The 16,432-nt window shown below is 40.6% G+C and overlaps 1 protein-coding gene across 1 annotated transcript; it reads left to right on the top strand.

Moving 5' to 3' along the window:
• The first annotated feature begins 1,017 nt into the window (after positions 1 to 1,017).
• bspry (B-box and SPRY domain containing) lies at positions 1,018 to 15,779 on the top strand. Its single transcript, XM_034192688.1, has 6 exons — positions 1,018 to 1,442; positions 3,121 to 3,219; positions 8,354 to 8,584; positions 8,718 to 8,743; positions 8,851 to 8,975; positions 14,652 to 15,779. Exons 1-6 carry the CDS (start codon positions 1,086 to 1,088, stop codon positions 15,185 to 15,187), a joined length of 1,374 nt encoding a protein of 457 aa, XP_034048579.1. The 5' UTR covers positions 1,018 to 1,085; the 3' UTR covers positions 15,188 to 15,779.
• The last annotated feature ends 653 nt before the right edge of the window (positions 15,780 to 16,432 follow it).

Below are 16,432 nucleotides of genomic sequence, written 5' to 3'. Positions count from 1 at the left end.
TTCCTGTTAATTATGTGATTTTTTTGATGTTACTTTACTGTCTTAATGTATTTATAAATTGTTTAGGTTCTTGTTATCATATACACAATGTTGTTATTATTATCATTATGATGATGATGATGATGATGATTATCATCATTATATTTTAATATTACTTCTATTTTGTCACTTGATTTTTAAATGGACCATAATGGAAATAAGTGTTTCACTTTCTTGAGACATCCATGTATTTTTAACATATTTACAATTATATTATGTACTTACAGTGAACTTACTAAGTATAATAAGGCACGCACGCAAATGTCAGCTGTTCCCAGTCACATACATGCAGAGCTTTTTTTCTGCATTCTGCTGCAAACAGGTGCTTTTAATTTTTACACACCCATAAACAGAGACGGTAAAATGCAATAGTCTTTTCACTCATGGTAACAACAACATGACACTTAACTCAACTGACTAAGCCAAGTGGACTACAAAAACACAATAAATCAATCACACTAACAACACTGTTAAACTAACATGAACCACAATAACATTTAAAACCCCCAAACCCAAACTCCCATGGTGCATTGCAGCACAATGTCCATTAACTAGTCAGTTAATTGTTAATTTCTCCAGAAATATTAGTCCTATCAACTTTTCCTTTTCGCAGCGTTCATCCTTGACCTAAAATACATAATACATACCAAATGGCTCTCCTCGGTTTCTGCGCGCGCACACACACACAGAGGCCACTTGGCTATTATAATATAGAAGATAGTATTGTGTAAATCATAGGAGTTCATCCTACCTCAAGGGCAGATGATTGAGTGTAAAATTTATTTCATATTGTTGAACACAGTGAGACATTTTCAGGTTTTTAGTGGATGATAATGACTATGAAATTGTGTTAAACATTAGATGATCAAGCTTAAAAACTGTATAGTGCGTCACTGCTGACACGCCAGTTAAACATTTAAAAACCAGCAGAGCAGAAAGTGCTCCTTCTGGCTCGCGGTACTTCCGGGTTCCATTTACCTGTTCCACAGGTGTTACAGCGCTGCTGCTTCTTCTTTTTCCAGGTGCACCTGCTGCGTAACAGAACCATGAGCGACGAGCTGATAACCTGCGATTTATCGCCTTTGACTTTAGCCGGTGAGCCAAAGGACACTCCAAAGGTCCAGAAAATCACCGACATGGATTGTAAGCAGCACATTTTCTCGATTATGGGAGGCAGCGTGACGCCGGTCACGGGGGTCACCTGCGCGCTCGAGGCGACCGCCGCCTCCGAGACGGAGTCGGGGATATTTTCAGCTGAGTGCGAACTCTGCGTGGAGCACGAATCTGAACTGGACTGGTTCTGTGTTAGCGAGCAGAAACTCATCTGTTCGGACTGCGCTGTCGTGGGTTCTTGCCACGGCCACACCGTGACTCCCGTGGCCACCAGAGTCACCGCACTCAGGGTGAGTGTGGCGCACAGTCAGTGTGCCAGTTCTTTTCTTTTTTTATTTGAAAACCGTTCCTCCATGTACCTTCAACTTAAGGAAGTGGCGCTGTCTCCATTAGCAAGGTAAAGTTTAAATAATGCGTGGTCCCCAACTGGCGGCCCGAGGGCCGGAAACGGACCAAAAGTGAGAAAATTGTGGGTCAGAATAATAGTAATAATTAACTTACAATTCTGTAGCAAATTCCGAGGAACCCAGGGTTGCTTTACACAGAATAAACAGAAAGCAATCTGTAATTTTGTGCTTTAAAGTTTTGGTTCAAATTAGTACAGTGGAGGGTTTTTTTTTTGGTTTGTTTTTTACTGCACTATATAAGACTTGACTCAAGATAAAAATGATTGATTGAATTTATTTGGTTCAATAATGCACAAAATACATACGTATTTGCCCATTAAAATACACGCATAGCACAAGAAAGCGATAAACGCTTGTTTCCATTGTGGTCCCCCAAAAACAAAAGCTTGGGGGGAGGGTTCAAGTAATTTATATATCCTTCTTACCTGAGTTAGTAAGTATGTTGTAGCCATATAATAATACAACTTATTACATGGCTGTGATGCTATGCATGCTCTGATTGGCTGATTTTTGGTCTGATATTTTGCCATCTCAGACCAGTTACCATGACAATTGGTTCGAAACGCATATCACATTCGTTACAAACCAGAACGCTAAAAATCTGGCAGGGGTGGTGGCCAAGTGGTTAATGGTTTCAGTTCAGAAGGCTCCAGGTTCAAATCCCACCCCTGCCACATTTCTCCAGCCCATTCATTATGTCTTCTGTAGTGGACAAAAAAAGTTAAATTGAAAGATACTTTTTCCCCTCCATTCTCAGGAGGTTATATATATATATATATATATATATATATATATATATATATATATATATATAATAAACAAATTATTAACCTCACCTGCTCAGTTAATCATCCTTTAATATTTCCCATATCCGTGCCTGGAAGAGTCTTGTATGACTTGAGACACCCCTGAAGTGGACCATACCATTTCTTGACTTTAGTTGAACCTATTGCCTGCTTGCCTGACTCTCACTAGTCTCGTGCTGGTTATGTAACCTGCCTGCTGTAAATAACTCCAACCATCTGTGTTGAACTTTCAGAGTTCTTCTGAGATCAAATAAAGTTTGCCTTACGCCGCATTCACGTTATCGGTAGAAAAACCATCACATCGATCGTTACAGCAGGATTCCTGTTGTCTGCAGTGGCAGACGGTCATTTTTCACTGTTAATTAGAGGGGCAATAATTGACTTAGCTGAAATATAGAGTTTATATTAAGACAGGAAGCTCTGAGTCTGCTGGTTGCTTCCAAAGTCATCTTTTTGTGAGGCTGCGGCTTAATTTTTATCTGTAACGTCACATGAATTATTCATGTTTGCCTGATTCAAACTGGGAGTGAAACTGGTGTTTCATGAATGTCTCTTGGGTGTGTCACAGTGGATTGGCTTGCTGTTTTGGTTTTCTCCCAGTGGAATTTAAAAAGACAGGATTTTCTTGTTGTGTGTGTGTGTGTGTGTGTGTGTGTGTGTGTGTGTGTGTGTGTGTGTGTGTGTGTGTGTGTGTGTGTGTGCGTGTGTGTGTGTGTGTGTGCGTGTGTGTGCGTGTGCGCGCTGCTGTTCTCCAGAATCAGCTGGTGGATTCGTGTGAGAAAATACAGCTGCAGGCGATGAGGATCGAACGCTTTATTAACCAGACGTTGACGGCCAAAGAGCAAAACCTGCAGGTGAGGACCCCAACACACACACACACACACACACACACACACACACACACACACACACACACACACACACACACACACACACACACACAAGAATCATTCAAATATTTTGCGCTGTTTCGTAACAGTGCTTAAACTTGTGCAAACGTGTTCGTTTTCACGAGCATCAAATGCACGTGTGCTTTCTGATTGCGCAGTTTGGTTGCGTACTTTGTGTGAACACCGACCAAATTAAAATATCTATTTGATTGTGAAATTTTCAAAGTGTGAAAAAAGTAAAATCAGGAGATGAAAATGAAGTGAAAGTTTTTTCTTCAAATAGGAATATAGTTTTTGCAGACCCTCACCTTCAACAGGGCTGCAAGAAATTATTATTTTCATTATCGATTTATCATTTCTTTTCTCTGTTTATCGATTAGTTGTTAGGTCTGTAAAATGTCAGGAAGTGGTGAAAAATGTGGGGTTTTTTTCAGGATCCAAGATGATGATTTCAAATTTTGTCCACAGCCAAAATATGTTTAGTTTACTGCCAGAGAGCAGGAAAGAAACTTGTCAAATAAACCAAAAATATTCACTTTTAAGTAGCTGAAATCAGAGAATTTGTTTTATAAATGACTCAACATGATTTATTAATTATTAAATAGTTGTCAATTAATTTAATAATCAAATAATTGTTGCAGCTCTTGTTTCCAGACATCATAAAGCAGAAATAGGATTTCATGGAGACTGTAGACAACAGACAGGGTTTGTTTGTCAGCGGTAAGGACTTTACCAAGTTTCCCCAGCTGTAAATAGATTTGAAAAACAATTGATTTTGATATTTTTATGCTGCTTTATTCAGTAGTCAATGCTACCTTGAAATGTATCTGCCGTCTTCAAAGCTACGGGTCAAGAATGTGTATTTTTCTTGTAATAAATTAGCTTCAAAACTACTTAGATGCTGTTTTAACATGAAGAATCAAATAAAAATTACTTTTGAAACAAAGTTTGTCGAATCTGAGATTTGAACCTCTCCAACTGCTGCTTTAATTCATGAACAGATATGGGAAGTTGGGGAAATCTGGAACTTAAAATGAAAGTTAAAAGCTCACTTTCAGTTTCTTATGAAAAGGTGTGTCTGAAGAAGAGGAGTCTCTCACTCTTCACTGGCAAAGTTTATTCACAAAAAAGACATTTTGGTCCTTAGACCTTCATCAAGTACAAAAAACAACAACAACAGATGAAGGTCTAAACATTACACCTTTGTTTCATCTTGACTTTGCGGATGATGCTGTGATTTTTTTCGGAATTAACAGACGATTGAAATATGAGAAGTTGAGCGAGACATTGGAGTTTTCTGAGTCTGCGATCGTTCTTGATTAACACAAGACTCAGGCTTTCGAAAAATAAAAAAAATCAAATTATTACCTTAAAGCTGGGCTTTTAAAATATATGTGGGTGATTCTTTAACTACAGGCACTATTGGCCTTGTAAATGTAATTTCCACCACACCATTGCCTTACAATATAAAGCGCCTTGGGGCAACTGTTTGTTGTGATTTGGCGCTATATACATGTGCTCTGATGTTACTGTTTATCTCCATAGAAACTACCCACACAATCTTTCATACAAACTTTTTAAAGGAACATTATTGTTGTGGTGGAAATTACGGCAATAGTGTGGGACAACTACATTTTGTTTAAAACAATCACAACAGTTGTATGACATTGAATACCCCAATTATGTTTTGATTATTTTACTGATTTTTTATTCAGAGATATTTTAAAACATTAGAAAAAACGTTTGTTTACTATTCATTTTTATCATTGAAGATCATAAGTCTGGGTGTGGGACAAGCACAAAACAGCAATATTTGCATATAATGATGCTGAAAAAAGGTGAAAAAGTCATCATAGACTACTAGGACAAATTTCTTCAAACACTTTCATTGTAAAGATAACTATAAAAGTGTGAAATTTCCCCTTTTTTCTTTTTTTCATAAAATATGATCAAGGGACATAAAAGTGCCCGTAGTCTAAGAATCACCCATGTAAACATTTTAGTCTGACTCCCCCTTTTTAAATTCAGTTTCTCAAAGCTGGACTAACCCACCTAGATATTGCGGTTGAAAGTCGAATAACTCTTGCATACATATGCTCAGTTGGACTGAAGTTGGCCTAGGTGTTCTGTGCATCCTCCACAATTTCCTTGCTGGGTTTTGACCCAGATGTAGAAGGAGACGAAGAAGACAACATGGTTGCCTTTATTTGTAATACAATTAACGTGCATAGCAAGTACAACATGTACAGTGCTACAACATTGTCCGTCTCACCGTTCTGCAAGTTTATTGAAAATTTGCCACAAGCTAGTTTGTCTGTAACGTAATAGGTAAACTAGAACTGGCTCAATTCCAACCAGCTGAATAGGGTACAGCGCCACCTATGTTAGAGAAGTATGACATATTTTGGTCAATAAATCGGCTCTCCCCTCTGCGTAAGTCAAGCTTTAGCCGTAGCTCAACTAAACCGAATAACTTCCAATAATCAGACACTAGAATTCTGTTTGTGTGTGGCAAAAGTTGAATTTCTAGAGACTCGACAGTGACATTTATGTCTTTGGGTCCTCAGCCTTTGAGATTGAGAAACACCTGAGGATAGCTTCTAGAGTCATTAGGTCACTAGACAGAGGTTTTTGGGTCCTGGTGCTTCCTCCCTTACTGTATGGTTGGGAGACTTGGATGTTAACCAGTGACCTAAGATCTAGTACCAAAGAGTGTACGTCTTTGGTACTAGGTCTCTTCAGGGGACCACTGGGTATGGGTTGGAATGACTTTATGTCATATGAGCAGTTACTGAGGGAGCGTCAGATGAGGGGCATTTCTCCGTGCGTGATCCAGCACATGTCTCAGTGTTGAGGACCTTATCAACTGAGAAGGCCAAGGGGATGCCCATGTTTCACCTGCTTGCTGCATACAGATGGCTACTTTCACAGTTTGCAAGATTGGGATGGGCTGGTTGTTTGCCTGGGTGGTTGCCATCCATGACCCAAGGTGGTTGGTTCTGTGGTGTGATGGATATGGTGACATGGACCCCAGAAAATGCTCCCATACCTGACCTAGCTAAGTGAAGGACAGAGTGTGAGTATCTGCAACTTCAGATGAAAGTAAATCAGTAAATACCACACAGTTATCTCGCCTGATGCATGATTTTGACCTCTATGACTGCAAACAACCTTGATTTGTATCCAGTGTAAGTAACACTGTGGAGACTATCTTCCTGTAGCTGCAACAACCGGAACAGGCCGTGCGATGACAAGCTGGTATTTTGACACTGAAGTCTGCTTTGTGCATCTGTGGTATTCTCATACCAGCACACAGTGCAAATGCTGGAGGGGCGGCACAAATGTGAGCATTTTACTTAAGCGAAGCAACGGAAATAGAGGCTATGGTGTTTTGATGGAAAGTAGACCTGAGACTTCACACAAAAATAGACCTCAGAATGACATCAGTTCTTAAAGTAAACACTGACTGGATTCCACTGTAATCCTGAAAAATGCAAATGATTTTAAAGAAGCATTTAAATTGAGATTACACACCTAATGTACAGTGCCCTCCAAAAGTATCGGAACACATGGTATTTCACACATTTTAATTTGTTTATGCCATTTCAAATACAAAAAATAAAAATTTCTAAAATTATCTTCCTTAAATTCAAACTGAAATTAAATCTCTACAACTTGATAGAAATTAATTAAAAATATAAAAGCCAAGATGATGGGTTGCATAAGTAATGGAACGCTTTGCTATAATACTTGTAAATAATCTGTTTCATTGCCAGTTTTCTTCAGATAAGTCAGGGGATGGATACATGGACATTTCCAAGTCACTGAATATGTCTTAGAGTTTATTTATTTACATCAATTATCAAGAAATACAAACAGTATGACACTCTATGGTAAATCTGTGCAGAGTAGACAGTTCTCAAAAAGTGACTGTGCAAGAAGGAAAAGAATGAGGAAAGCCATCAAGACACCTAGACAACCCAGAAGTTATATGCTTCTCTAGCTGTAATTGGAGAAATTGTGCACAGTGCATGTTTTGCATTTTGCATCACCAGGTATACAGCTTCATGATGAAGTGGTATAGAGGAGGGTTTTCTTAAAAACAAGACCTGAAAATTCAGCTACAATTTGCCAGAAGGTACATCTGGGATGCAAGCCTCAGTGTGATGTTTTCATCTAAGTAAAGATGAAGTTGGTGAAAGAAAATCCTCCTCTATATGCTGGATGGCCACAATTAGAATTGAAATGCAGAAAGTGAAGTTATCTTGTGTGGCACATTTCACCTTCAGAGTTTATCAAGATCTTGCATACAAAAGGGTTACAAGACTGCACCCTGGTGGCCACAATTACAATTAAAACACGCCCAAAGTCGAACTTGTCCAAGGTCTGAGTCAAGTGATCTTATGTTGCAAGTTAGAGCAGGTAGCTCAGTGGGTTCAGCGCTGGCCTGCTGATATGTAGACCTGGAGTTGAATCTTGTGCATGTGTCCCGGAACAAGAAAGTAAATCTGCATTGTCTCAGTCCACCCAGCTGTAAAAATGGACACTGGCCTTTGGCTGGAGAAGTGAATATGAGGCATCATGATAAAGTGCTTTGAGCATCTGGATGGGAAACGTGTTGTAGAAATAAACTTCTTCTTCCATGTTTCACCTTCATACACGAAGTGTCAAGATAATGTGTCCAAATGGACATACATGCATTTCTTTTTTCAGACATGGTCTTGTACAGCATGTTCCAGGTGCCTGTTGTAGTGCATAACTGTCTCTGATTTGCAAAATAAAACTGAACCAGGGTTCAGAACTTACACAAACCTGACTCTAAAAGCAGCCATCTGGCTTTGGCTGCAGATTCATGTCCGTCACTCTGCGCCGTCACAAAAAAAGTTATTTCGACATTTTGGTGAAATGCAGCTTCCTTTAAGTGCTTTGGTTGTGGAATATCGAGTCTTGTAACTATTGCACAACCTTGCCAGGGGGAAAAGGGTTTTGCTTTTCTTTTTGTCACATTATTTGTCACATGGGGGTTAATAAAACGTCTGCAAATAATTCAAACCCACCTGAATTCTTCTCCTTTTCCCCCACTTGTCGTCACGTGCAGGCAACAGCGAGCAAAGCGAGGGAGCAGGTGCTGGCTCAGGTCAGCGCGGCGCGTGAAGCACTGGAGGAGGAAGAGCAGCGGCTGCTGGAAGAGGTGCAGACGGAAGAGGAGCGCGTGGAGCAGTGTCTCCTCACTCAGAGGGCCCACTGGAGCCAGGCCTTGGAGAGTCTGTCACAAATCCGCTCCCAACTCGTGCACACCCTGACAAACATGCCAGACACACAGCTGGTGGTGAGAGACGGGAGGGAGCGACGTGCAGTCATAACTTAGTGACAACTGGGAATGGTTAAGGAAGAACTATGATTCAACCAGAATGACACGAGTGCTCTGTTCCATTAATCTTTTTCTCTATCTTCTCTTTCAGACTTGTTTCCAGGAGATAGCTGAAAGGTAATGTTTTAGAAATTTGGAATAATTTTCTTGCGTTATTACCATAAGTCAACATTCTTGATGTGTCATATCTTCTCTCTCTGTCTCTGTGCACATGTGGTTGTCAGGATGGAGGAGACGGAGGGGGTTGGCGAGCCTCGTGACACAGACCAGCTCAACCTGAATCCAGCCTGCAGTGACAGCAAGCTGCTCCGAGGCCTCTGGGGAGCTGCAGTGCTTCTCGGCCCAAACGGTTCGTCAGGTTTTATTCAGTTATTATTAATGAGCGAATATGTACATGTAACCACCCAGAAGTGTGAGGATGTCGAATGCCGTTGCTGAAGACCGAATGTGATCCATTTTGAAGGATGAGTAGCTCCCGCTGAACTGGTACTGTATGATGGAGGTTCAGGTATTCACACACTCACCAACATCTGTATCCTCCCTGATGTGATCCAGAGAAAACAGGTCAAGATTGGTGCTTTTTGACCTTAGGAAAGAGGGCTGTGAGATGAACTTAATGTTCCAAAAAATCTTGGCTCTCCAATTTGGTGTCTAGTAGTCGTGCAGCGAAGGCCACAGACGCACACAGGGATGAATCTATTCCTGTAGCTGCCACACCACAGCGGCACAAGCTACTAATTAAAAGGTAGAGGAGGAGTCAGTAGAGTGCATTCCTGTTCCAAGGTTAAACAGCACTAGACAGTCTGCCAGACTGCCTACAGTTCTTCTAATATAGCTCCCATGACTGTGTATACGTTTATCATATACGCATAAATGATACGCCAATATGATTGGATAAAACACTAAAGAATAAATAGCAATACACCCTTTTCGCGGATGGGTAATATTTTTCATACCACCTGAGTAATCAGCCAATCCGGACAGCGGAGCGGCTCCACGACGAAGAGGCTCGGTCAGAGGAACTGTGAAATACTGGGGAGTCACTATTAATAATTTCTTACATGTCCAACCTCGTAGGTTGATCATTAAAATTAATTGTGTTAGTTCTAAAAGCCATCATAATTATTTATAGGAAAACATTCTATTTTTTTTCTACTAAGGTTTGAACTTTGAGTGTTTACACAGGAGAGAAAAGTGAGAAAATGTTAATGCCTGTTTGAGGAAAGTGTATAAAGTGTGTAGTGAGGGGTTTTACAGCCTTAAAACATCTATAATAATTGTAAAAAAATAACTCTGACTACTTCGCAGATTTCGCCTATCACGGGTTATTTTTAAAACGTAACTCCCACGATAAATGAGGGACCACTGTATATGATAAAATCGTTATCAACTTGTTTTACCAATGAATATGGCTTTATACGCCCTGAAGAAAACCATACACCATGGTTTTCTTTCCTAGAGCCGTTACAGAACTGAACAGACATGCCCAAGATCCAGTCAGAACAATTACATTATTCTAATTAGAACAAATGGGGACATGTGCAATATTTGTTTTTAACTATTTTTAACTTTTTAGGTATATTTATTAATGTTGGATTGTTTTTTTTTTTTTTTAGCTATTTAAGGGTTTTTATTCAAGTTGGGTATTTTAAATGTTAATTGATGTTTTAGAGGGATATGTGCAATATGGGACAATGACAACGTGGGATCTGTGCAATAGGAGTTATGTTTGTTGGGGACAATGCAATATGAGACAAATGTCTAACTGGAATTGTGTAATTTAGAGGTCTACCCCCCCCACACACAAAATCTCCCGATGTTCTTAATATTTATTGAAGTATGTGTGTGTGGATAAGTTATGTGTGAGGGTGGGCATTGTTTTTGAGGATGCACAAGCAAATTTTGTTGTGCTGATTTCTGTGCAATGACAATAAAGATGATTCTGATTCTGACAAACTTCAGGACCCACTTTGTCTGGAACCAAAACTTTTAATCACAATTTTGATCAACACATGAGAATTGAGATGAAGCATGGCTCTGTTTTTATTAATAATAATAATTATTATTATTATTTTTAGGCAATTTTATACTTTAAATCAAAGACTTGAAGATTTATTTTTAAGTTTGGACTGCCTCTCATGGAGAAGTACAGTGGCTTAGTGGTTAGCACTGTTGTCTCACAACAAGAAGGTCCCAGGTTTCTGAACTGGTCCTTTCTGTGTGGAGTTTGTCTTTTCTCCCTGTGTTTGTGGGGTTCCCTCCAGGCAGGGTTTGCCTTTTAGAATTAATACAACCCCTGGCAAAAATTATGGAATCACCGGCCTCAGAGGATGTTCATTCAGTTGTTTAATTTTGTAGAAAAAAAGCAGATCACAGACATGACACAAAACTAAAGTCATTTCAAATGGCAACTTTCTGGCTTTAAGAAAAACTATAAGAAATCAAGAAAAAAAGATTGTGGCAGTCAGTAACGGTTACTTTTTTAGACCAAGCAGAGGAAAAAAATATGGAATCACTCAATTCTGAGGAAAAAATTATGGAATCACCCTGTAAATTTTCATCCCCCAAATTAACACCTGCATCAAATCAGATCTGCTCATTGACATTGACCCTATGCCATGACATTGACCCTATGTGTCTTTTTGCAAGGAATGTTTTTGCAGTTTTTGCTCTATGGCAAGATGCATTATCATCTTGAAAAATGATTTCATCATCCCCAAACATCCTTTCAATTGTCCAAAATATCAACATAAACTTGTGCATTTATTGATGATGTAATGACAGCCATCTCCCCAGTGCCTTTACCTGACATGCAGCCCCATATCATCAATGACTGTGGAAATTTACATGTTCTCTTCAGGCAGTCATCTTTATAAATCTCATTGGAAAGGCACCAAACAAAAGTTCCAGCATCATCACCTTGCCCAATGCAGATTCGAGATTCATCACTGAATATGACTTTCATCCAGTCATCCACAGTCCATAATTGCTTTTCCCTAGCCCATTGTAACCTTGTTTTTTCTGTTTAGGTGTTAATGATGCCTTTCATTTAGCTTTTCTGTATGTAAATCCCATTTCCTTTAGGCGGTTTCTTACAGTTCAGTCACAGATGTTGACTCCAGTTTCCTCCCATTCGTTCCTCATTTGTTTTGTTGTACATTTTTCGATTTTTGAGACATATTGCTTTAAGTTTTCTGTCTTGACGCTTTGATGTCTTCCTTGGTCTACCAGTATGTTTGCCTTTAACAACCTTCCCATGTTTGTATTTGGTCCAGAGTTTAGACACAGCTGACTGTGAACAACCAACATCTTTTGCAACATTGCGTGATGATTTACTCTCTTTTAAGAGTTTGATAATCCTCTCCTTTGTTTCAATTGACATCTCTCGTGTTGGAGCCATGATTCCTGTCAGTCCACTTGGTGCAACAGCTCTCCAAGGTGTATTCACTCCTTTTTAGATGCAGACTAACGAGCAGATCTGATATGATGCAGGTGTTAGTTTTAGGGATGAAAATTTACAGGGTGATTCCATAATTTTTTCCTCAGAATTGAGTGATTCCATATTTTTTTCCTCTGCTTGGTCTAAAAAAGTAACCGTTACTGACTGCCACAATCTTTTTTTCTTGATTTCTTATAGTGTTTCTTAAAGCCAGAAAGTTGCCATTTGAAATGACTTTAGTTTTGTGTCATGTCTGTGATCTGCTTTTTTTCTACAAAATTAAACAATTGAATGAACATCCTCCGAGGCTGGTGATTCCATAATTTTTGCCAGGGGTTGTAGTTGTGTGCCTTAAGGGCACCAAAATCTGAAAAGTTTGGTGCCCCTCAGAAAAGTTTGGTACCAAACCTACTGCTTAGGGTCTGGGGGTATGCCCCCCCCAGAAAATTTTGATATAAAAGGATGCAAATGGTGCATTCTTGGTGATATCTGGGGCAGAATTGGGGTGAAATTATGGGAGGGAATTTTTGTGTTTTTGGAGTAATATTTTCTGAAATTTAGAAATTTCCTAACCTTGTCAGAAGCTGAGATGAACTCATGCCAATATGCACAGAAAATCTATTAGCAGTCATCATGGTCATCTGCCATTCTCTGCAGCACTTCAAGGTGTTCTTCCTCAGAATCAGAATTAAACTCAGAATCTAAGGCAGAATCTGAGCCAGAGTCAGAGTCTGAGTCTACATTAGAGGCTCCAGCTGTATAGGCAGCAGCAGGATCACCAGCAGCCTCTTCATCAGCATCCACTGTCACAGAACCAGAACTGGTGGTAGTGGCAGCAACCTGCACATGGGTGTCCTTGAAGGCTGGCCGCCTAGATCAGGGGTGCTCAAGTTCGGTCCTCGAGAGCTACCTTCCTGATACTCTTAGTTGTCTCCCTGCTCCAACACACCTGAATCCAATGAAAGGCTCATTAAAAGCCTGCTAACGAGTCTTTCATTGGATTCTTCCTGTCATCTCTCCCCTGATGACAGGAAGAGGTTGCCGCTCGCTGGCTCCGGTTGTCAGTCAAGTTAACATGACGGACCATGATCACACGGAGCGAGTTGTTGTGGAAAGCTGACAAACGTCATGAGACATTCCCAATTCGGGGAGTATCATTATTTGCTGCAGGAGCTGCTTCTGGATGACGGCTGTTTTCAGCGGTCCTTCTGCCTCTGCAGGACCCAGTTTGAGGACCTCCTGTCCCCTTCACGCGCGCACATGTAAAAAAAAAAAAAAACTCTCCGCTGCCTGCTGTGGGGCTGCTTCTCGCTCTTCCCTCAAAAACTCTGTCATAATTGTGTTTAGAAACCAGTCACCATTTGTTTTATTATACATTTGTGTATAATAAAACGTGGCATTACAAGCAGAGGAGAAGAACATTTTTTGATGATGTTTTGTGTATGCGTAGGTCTCAAAGTCAAATTCTACGCAAATTTTCTCCAAATTTGATAGATTTCTGTATAGTTATCGAATAAAAAAGGTGGATTCCAGTCGGAAATGCAAGTCTAGAGAGTTGTGTGCCCGCCCCCAAAGTAGGGTGCCATGGGTTCCCGGGTAACTGCTAAAATCGAACCCTGCCTCCAAGTGGTCCAGCTTTCTCCCACTTCCAAAGACATGCAGGTTAGATGAGTTGTTGACTTTAAATTAACAGCAGGTGGGAGTGTGAATGTGTTTGTCTAAATGCAACGGCCCTGCGATAGACTGGCGGCCTGTCCAGAGTGTGCAGTGCCTCTCACCCAGTGGCTAGGACAGCCTCCAGCCCCTGCCGTAACCCTAAATTGGAATAATTGAGTATAGAAAATGAATGAATTAATGACCTCATGACCTACCTGCAGTACCTTCATTGTCCACCAAGGGGCCCATACTTTGAGAATCACAGCTGTATATAATGTGGGCTGCCAGGTGTCTTAAATCCACATGTTAATGTTTGTAGCTACAAATACACCATAGACACTGAGATGATACATTGTACATGACACATTTCCAGGTCTCCAAAAATATGACTCTTTTCTGCACCTGTCTCCTTAAATGGGAAGTAGCTGCTGTTGGCCACACCCCCTTTCCTTTGAGGGAGAGGACCCCCATCACCCTTTGGTCACTTTAGCTTCAAGAGACAGCTTTCAGAGACAGTGCCAAAGAGACCAGCTGCCATTTATTTTCAATCAGAGTGGGCATATCTGTATCATAAATTTTTTTTACCTCCTAATATCTATCCCCCCCCCCCCAAAAAAAATCCATATCAGTCAAGCTCCTCTTCCCACTCAGATTATGTGCCCTGGAAATAGCAAACTGGAATTGGGTTACATCTTAAATGCACTTGTACTATGCATTTTAGACAGGACGCCATAAACAGTATGAATGTGTGCTGCAGTGGGCTTCAGTCTCCTGTAACACTCAGCAGGTATCTATGACAGGAGAGAAATGAAACCACCACAGATCTTGGGAAGTAGACTTACTCAAGAGTGTCACTTCAACAAATGATAACTTTGAGCGTTCTGTCACTTAAAGCGGTGTGTAGAAATTGATTTGTTATCTTTTCCACAGCTTATGGTTCACCTCATCTAAAGTTTGACGAGCATACAGTAAGTCCTCTCTTGTCCCTCTCTGAAGACCTCTGCTCTGTCACCTTCCTACACAAAAAACCCCGCCAGAACCCTCCATATGACCCGGCGAGGTTCGACTGTTTACCCAACGTGCTTGGCTCGCTCTCTATGTCCTCTGGCACGCACAGCTGGGTTTTGGATGTAGGCCAAAGCGGCGCCTTCAAGGTCGGGGTGTGCTACGCCAGTCTGGAGCGTAAAGGTTCCGGCAACGAGGTGCGTCTTGGCTACAACAATCAGTCGTGGGTGCTGTCCCACTATGATGGGGACTACTCCTTCTGTCATGCAGAGAAGAAGGTGCCCGTGAAGGTCGTGAGGAGGCCCAAGAGGATTGGCCTGCTGCTGGACTGGCCGAGCCAGACTTTAATGTTTTATGAGCCAGACTCCTGCGCCGTGCTGTACTCTGTCACACATCATTTCAGTGCCCCGCTCCTGCCGGCGTGCGCCGTGGCGGACCGTAGTGTCACCATTCTGCACTAACAGGGTGCACATCCCATCAAAACTCTAAACACTGTTTCAAACCAGAGGAGGGAAAAAAAAACACAGTCAGAACTTACAAACCAATAAGAACTCCAGTTTGGACCAGAAATGTGTTTTTATTATTTATTGTTTGCAGTTTACTCTTTACATTGTTTTTTTATGATGTATTACATTTCTGTAGCTGTTGGTCTTATTTTGTGGTTGTATGAAAAATGTTTGATAGATTGTTTTGTGTTTTTGTATGAAGTTTGTTTTTAAAGTGAATATTTTATCTTTGTAATGACGCTCTTGACCTTTGGGAAAAATAACTACACTGGTTGAACCAGCACTGTTTTACACCTGTAGGAAAACAACTACAAAAAATGGACTTTGAAATACCTGTGAAGTAGTTTTGTATGAATATGTGATACATGCTTACTTACTTTGATTAATTAGTACAGTTCATCTTATTTTAATGTGACTGTTCATTAGAACTATCTGTGCATATATATCAAGAATATCGTGGTGATTTCTATTCACCATTTCACAAGTATAGGTAACGCAAAAAAAAAGATGGACAACATTACAAAGGATTAATAAAAGAATAAAAAACTGTTCTTGCTCAGGGCAGTTCACTGTCAATATATACGAAACGGGCCAGGTCAGGTTTGGGGGTGTGTACGGGTACGAAATCAACCACATTGTGGAAGCTTCAGTTTGAGTCCCAGATGGCAACCACCCAGGCAGAGACCTGGTCCATTCTCACCTCGTAAGAGTAACATCTAACTACTGCAGACAGGTGATATGTTGCAGGCGTACCCTTGGCTTTTTCCAACTGTTGGGGTCCTCCAACTACCTGCTGGATCATGCCCAGAGAAACACCGCAAGCCTACATAACCACTCGTTCGACACAAAGTCATTCCAGCAGGATCCTAAGATCCTACAAGGAGATCCTGTACCAATGAAATCTTAGTCATTAGCTTAGGTCACTGGTTAGCGTGCAGGTCTCACAACCATGCAGTAACACAGGAACCACGAGGACCCTAAATATGTTAACATCGCCAAATGCCTCTGTGCAGTGACCTTGGGACACAGTATGCTATTTTCAGAAATCTCTTGACCTCAAACATTGATGCCCCAGAGATATGAATGTACAGTAGATAAGTGAATGCCTCATGAAGTTTGACACTTTCACTAGACACATTGCCAATACCAAAGTCCAAAAACTCATTGAAAGACTGGCTCTAATCCTTAAACACAGACCTG

The sequence above is a fragment of the Thalassophryne amazonica genome, chromosome 17 (assembly GCF_902500255.1).
Source record: "Thalassophryne amazonica chromosome 17, fThaAma1.1, whole genome shotgun sequence".
Taxonomy (NCBI): domain Eukaryota; kingdom Metazoa; phylum Chordata; class Actinopteri; order Batrachoidiformes; family Batrachoididae; genus Thalassophryne; species Thalassophryne amazonica.
The sequence above is the reverse complement of the archived record's forward strand: the minus strand, read 5'-3'. Positions and strand labels throughout refer to the sequence as shown.

What these genes read in the sequence shown, in the direction of transcription:
- bspry (XM_034192688.1), top strand. Translation starts at nt 1,086, where the DNA reads ATGAGCGACGAGCTGATAACCTGCGATTTATCGCCTTTGACTTTAGCC. An exon ending in TTCCAGGAGATAGCTGAAAG is followed by an intron (nt 8,744 to 8,850) that starts GTAATGTTTTAG and finishes TGTGGTTGTCAG; the next exon opens with GATGGAGGAGACGGAGGGGG. An exon ending in AGTGCTTCTCGGCCCAAACG is followed by an intron (nt 8,976 to 14,651) that starts GTTCGTCAGGTT and finishes TCTTTTCCACAG; the next exon opens with CTTATGGTTCACCTCATCTA.